The sequence below is a fragment of the Arachis ipaensis genome, chromosome B09 (assembly GCF_000816755.2).
Source record: "Arachis ipaensis cultivar K30076 chromosome B09, Araip1.1, whole genome shotgun sequence".
Lineage (NCBI taxonomy): Eukaryota > Viridiplantae > Streptophyta > Magnoliopsida > Fabales > Fabaceae > Arachis > Arachis ipaensis.
Genome location: NC_029793.2, coordinates 104,675,818 through 104,681,784, shown reverse-complemented (window position 1 = coordinate 104,681,784; position 5,967 = coordinate 104,675,818). Strand labels below are relative to the sequence as shown.

At 34.9% G+C, this 5,967-nt stretch overlaps 1 protein-coding gene across 1 annotated transcript; it reads left to right on the top strand.

The window, feature by feature from the left end:
• Window positions 2,893-4,556, top strand: LOC107615743. Its single transcript, XM_016317778.1, has 3 exons — window positions 2,893-3,412; window positions 3,495-3,679; window positions 4,419-4,556. Exons 1-3 carry the CDS (start codon window positions 2,893-2,895, stop codon window positions 4,554-4,556), a joined length of 843 nt encoding a protein of 280 aa, XP_016173264.1.

The following is a 5,967-nucleotide window of genomic DNA, read 5'->3' as shown; positions in this document are numbered from 1 at the left end:
TAATTTAACTTATTTGGTTTGAAAATTTTGGATTATTTTTTCTTTCTAATTATAAATTTAAATTCAAAATGTTTAAAAGATAATAAATGTAACTAACAACAAGTATATCAAATGATTTTGGATTGACATGAAATTTATAGATATGATCTAAAATATATGTGTTTTAAAATTTTATATCATCATCAATTTTAATCTATAAAAAAAAATATCAAACGATTTTGAATTGATATACAATTTATATAAATTTTAATCCAACGGTAGATTTTATAGACAACTATTTTGATAAAAACAAATATTCATCAATAGTGTTTAGTGTAGTATTAAGTTAACTAACATCTATGTCTTAATTATGTATTTGTGTGTGTTTGTGGTGGGTATGTAAAATGCGGTTTTCTGAAACAATGGAAGAAAGAAAAAGCCCATGGTCAATGCTTAACTAGTGTAACTAGTTTGGCAAACTTAGTTTACCCTTTTAATCTTTTTCACGTACTGGTTTGCGCCAAATCATTTTCTTTTTGGTCTGAAGTTTCTTAGTTTCATTGGGCCACAGGTACGTTAGTGGTAACCAAGAAATTTCACACCCATTGACTAAAAAACCCAGGCCCAACCAAATTACCCACCCATATCCGTGTTGAGCTAGATCCCACTTTTTCTTTTCCCTTCAAATCACAGATACTTAACATAAAATTACCAAATTTTAGGGATAAAAATATTTTATTTTTCTAATCAAGCTTGCGAAAAACTGTATCAAAATTCATTCTCTAAAATTTTTTTTGAGAATATATATTTAACGTTGGATATTTTTATTGTTAACCAAAATGAGAGATATTTTTGTTAGCGTATTAAAAAATTAGAGAAAATTTTGATAGTTTACCCTTATATATATAATACACGGAATTATCATACATAATAATAGTGTAATTTGGCATTTTATGACGATTATGTGGTAGGGATGATAATTAGCCAAGGACAAATTGTTAGAGGACTAAATCCCCAAAATGGTCCCTCGGATTTGGCCCCTGCACCAATTTCACCCCTGAATTTTCAATTGCACCATTTTGGTCCTCGAGATTGAACTCAGGCTCCATAAAAGTCCCCAAGCTTATTTCTGGCCTGAGTCAGCAAATCGGAGTGCTGATCTGACAAGTGGCTACCATGGTGGATGTTCCATACAGTGTCGTTTAGGGTTTTGGTGCCTAAAGAGAGTAAAACATCACCATTCTACCTGAATGAAGAAAATAAAACGTTAGAGCCATATGGATTTTGATCACTCACAGTCTTCTCCTTCCTTTCTCCAACACCAAAATGCTTAAACTCCCTCTTCCTCTGACAATGGTGAAGGCTTAGTGTAGTTGTTTAGGGTTTGCGAGTTCGACAATTTTGCGGGACTACAAGTGTCATCGTGGAGTTCACAGTGCCGTTATTGAGGAAGCACTATTGTTGTTGTTATTGAGGTGAGTACACAGTGCCCTTATTTTTTTTTGACAATCATAGCTTGATTTTCAAGGGTTTAGTTGGCTTTCTGCTTGTTTGTGGTGGGGTGTTTTCATCATTGATAAAGTTTTAAGGTTTTATATATTGTTATGTTAGGTTATGGATTTTAAACATGCTCTATTTTTGCCTAATGAAACAGGGAAAAGTTTTTTTTTTTTTTACCATCCATGAAATGCAATCTGTTGATTTTTGGGTTGTGACCATGGTCATTGAGTTAATGTGTACAATTTTTATTTCTGATGCAGATGGAAAATCTAATTGACATTATGTTCCATCATGGGGGTAGCTTTGAAAAAAATGAAGAAGGAAGGATGGTTTATTCTCCTAATAAGAAAAGTTGTTTGGGTGATATTGATGAAGATACATTAGATGTTTTCTATATTAGGAATTACCATAAAGAGCTTGGGTATGACAAGATGAAGGAATGTTGGTGGCTTGTTCTAGGTAGGAGTCTAGAGGTTGGACTCAGGAGGTTAAACAATGATGGAGAGTTAAGGGAGATGTGTTTCTTTGCTAAGAAAAACAATTGTCTGGTTGATGTGTTCATTGAGCATGAAGTGTCAACACCTGAGATTCTGGAAGGAAAAGAGGTTATGGTATATGTTGATGATCAAGTAGGAGATGTTGGTAAGGAAGCCAGGGTCATTCCAAACACTTCTACCCATGCTTATCATAACGTGTCCCCTCCAGTTGTTGATCTTAAACCCTATGCTGATCAGAAACCAATTGTAGAGCCCAGCCTTAAGTCCAAGAGCATATATTCTATTCCTAAGAATCAAGAACCCACCAAAGCCAAACTTAAGCCTAAGCCTGAGACAATCCCAAAATTCACACATAAATCAACACAATCCAAAACCAATTTGTTCAGGAAGTATTGTCTGAGGTCTACAACCATGAGCATGAGACACTGTCGAAGATATGTTGCAAAAGATAAGTCAGTAAAGGTTCCTGAAATTGTTCTATCTTCTAATGAAGACTCCTCTGATAGCTATGATAGTGCTGAAGATGAAAGTTATAAGCTAGTAGGGGATGACAGCTCCTCTGATTTGATTGATTTGGTTAATATTTCTTCCTCAAGAAGGAAGGATGTGAAATTGAAGAATGGTCCTACAGGTGCATCTGGTAAGGGTAAAGAGAAGATAATAGTTGATTATGATGCATTTGTGGAAGATGTTTTAGATCAAGAAGTTGATCTTGGTTTTGTGGGGGATGCAAAGGTTGAAGACTATAATGCTTATGATCCCGGAGCTGATTCTGATGGTGCAAATTCATGGCATTCGTTGGAGATGAAAACCCCACCAAATTATGAAGATGAGCTGGATGAAGACGATGATTCTAGAAGTTTTTTCAGTGTTTTGAGAGGGTTCAAGGTTTGGTGAACTGCACTTAGAAGTCGAAATGAAATTTAATACCAAATGGGACTTCAAAGAGGCTGTGAGGGAGTACACCATCCAAGAGGAAAGGCGTATCAAGTTTAAGAAAAATGATAGAAAAAGAGTAAGGACAATATGTAAAGTCAAAGAATGTAAATGGGTGATTTATGCCTCAAGGGACTATGAGGACAGCTGCTGGCAAGTGAAGACTTTCATGGATGATCATACTTGTCCTAGAGAGGATAAGAATAGGGATGCAAACCGAAACTGGGTTGCAAGTAAGCTGGTAAAGAAAGTGAGGAAGTATCCTAACTTTAGACATTATGATGTTACAACATTCTTCAAGACAAAGTATGATCTATCCCTCAATAGGAATTCAATTTCAAGAGCACTGAGTGATACTAGAAATGTGGTTTATGGGGATGAGAAGGCACAATATGCTATGTTGAGAGACTACGGCCTTACTTTACTCAAGACCAATTCAGGATCAACTGTTCAAATTTGCACAACTCCACAGCCACATGGGGACCAATCTTGGAGAAGATGTACGTGTGCTTAGCCGATTCCAAGAACGATTTTAAAGCTAGCTGCCGTCCACTAATTGGTCTTGATGGTGCTTTCTTGAAGACCGTATTTGGAGGCCAAATATTGTCAGCTTCGGGCAAGATGCTAATCACCACATCTACGTGATTGCATGGACAATTGTGAACGTCGAGAATAAAGATAATTGGAAGTGGTTCTTGGAATTGTTGCATCAAGACCTTAGAGACTACAAGACACACGGGTGGTGTTTTATTTTTGATATGCAAAAGGTATGTTTGATTTTTATTTACTGATGCATTTTGGTGGTTAGTGGTATATTAGTTAAATAATAATAATAATAATAATAATAATAATAATAATAAATACATTCTATTTAATATTGAAATACTAATGATTACTTTTAATAATAGATACATTCCATTTGAATAATAATAATACTGATGCATTTTGGTTGTTAGTGGTTACTGATTTGATTTGATTATTGAAATACTGATTATTACTTTTTATGCTTGTATTGTTTTCAATCTGATGCTAGGCTTATACTTATTAAATATATTGATGCAAAAAGTCTAATGGTTGTTATTCTAATGTTATGCTTATTGATTTATTGATTTAATTTGATTATTGAAATACTGATTATTACTTTTCATTGCTTATGTTGTTTTTAATCTGATGTTAGGCTTATACTAATTAAATATATTGATGCAAAAAGCTTAATGATTATTGAATAAGGATTATTTATTTGATTTTGTATGTGTGTGAGTAACATTGGTTAATGATGATGATATATTGATTATTGATTCTTGAAATCAGAAAGTCTGCATAATAGCATAAGCAATCGTTAATGAGTTGTTCTTGAAATCAGTTTGGTGAATTTTATTTGGGTTGAATATGAACTGATTTGCAAAATTGGAATGGGACTATGTTGTTTGCACGATGTAAATATTAAGGGCTATTATGGTGAATCATTTTGAAAGTTAGGGACTGTTATAGTGTATTTTTTAAAAGTCAGGGTCTATTATGGTGCATGGGGTGAAAGTTAAGGACTGTTATGGTGAATCATTATGTGTTCTCACTCACCATGGCTATGCTGTCTCAATTTCTGTTGCAGGGTTTGATTCCAGCCATAAGGGAGGTGATGTTTAATGTGCATCACCGTTTCTGTGTGTGGCATTTGTGACGTAATTTCAATAAACAATGGAAAGACTTGGAGCTAAGCGGATTGTTGTGGGATTGCGCACGGGCCACTACGTACCAGCAGTTCAAGGAGTTAATGGATAAGATTAGAGGCTAACGGGATGCCTGGGCATATCTGGAAAAATGGCCAGGGGATTCATGGACATGGTCAAAGTTCAGTCACAAGTCGAAGTTGGACTCTATTTGCAATAATGCATGTGAAGTATTTAACTCAAAGATAAAGGAAGAATGAGGAAAGCAAATCATCACACTGCTAGAGGAAGTCGGAATGTTTGTAATGCGTACAATGGCTAGGAATAAGGTAAAGTTGGAAAATCACGTGGGAGTACTATCACCAGTTATCAAAAGTAGGCTTGAGAAGGTTAGGAAGGAGTCTAAAAACTGGCATCTAATTTGGGCTGGTGATAATGGTTATGAGAAATTCGAGGTGCATGGTCATCCTACAAAATATTCTATCAAACACATAGTGTGCAATAAAAGTAAACATCACAAAATGCAAGAATTAATAAAAGCTATAACTAACAAAAGCAAGGAATTAATAATAACAAGTGAAGTAAATATCAAAAGACATAGAAATATAAAATTGCATGAGAAGAAATTGAGATCTAACAATTGTTCATAAACATAAAAGAGAGCAAACAAGAAATTAACAAGAGAAACTAATAAGATTAAGACAATAGAACACTAAAATATATAGAGAATTGAAATCAAAACAAGAATTATAACTTGGATCTAAGAAAAATTAACATAAACTACCCTAAAATCTAGAGAGAGGAGAGAGCCTCTCTCTCTAGAAGTCTACCCTAAAACATAATGAAAACTCAAACTATGTGCTCCTACCCCCCTCAATTCCTTTCCATCCTTGGGTTCAAAAGCATCAGAAATGAGTTGGATTTGGGCCTCCATGAACTTTGAAATCGGCCCCAACGTTTTGCCTTTACTAGTCACGTGACCAACATCACGCGTCCGCGTGGATGACGCATGCATGTCAATTGCTGATTCTATGGTCACACGTGCGCGTGGGGTGACGCGTGCGTCTCTTGCAAATTTCCATCTCACGCGTATGCGTAGGTGACGCGTGCGTGTGGCCTTCAGTTCAGCAAATCCTCATTTCTTCATGAATTCTCCATTTTTGCATGCTTTTTCTTCATTCTTTCAACCCAATCTTTGCCTTTTAAACCTGAAATCACTTAACAAACATATCAAGGCATCGAATGGAATTAAAGTGAATTAAAATTAGCAATTTTAAGGCCTAAAAGGCATGTTTTTACTTTTAAGCACAAATTAGGAGCAATTCACAAAATCATGCTATTTCATTAAATAAATGTGAGAAAAGTTAATAAAATCCCCTAAATTCAAC

What these genes read in the sequence shown, in the direction of transcription:
- LOC107615743 (XM_016317778.1), top strand. Translation starts at nt 2,893, where the DNA reads ATGAAATTTAATACCAAATGGGACTTCAAAGAGGCTGTGAGGGAGTAC. An exon ending in GGACCAATCTTGGAGAAGAT is followed by an intron (nt 3,413 to 3,494) that starts GTACGTGTGCTT and finishes GCTTTCTTGAAG; the next exon opens with ACCGTATTTGGAGGCCAAAT. An exon ending in TTATTTTTGATATGCAAAAG is followed by an intron (nt 3,680 to 4,418) that starts GTATGTTTGATT and finishes ATTTTTTAAAAG; the next exon opens with TCAGGGTCTATTATGGTGCA.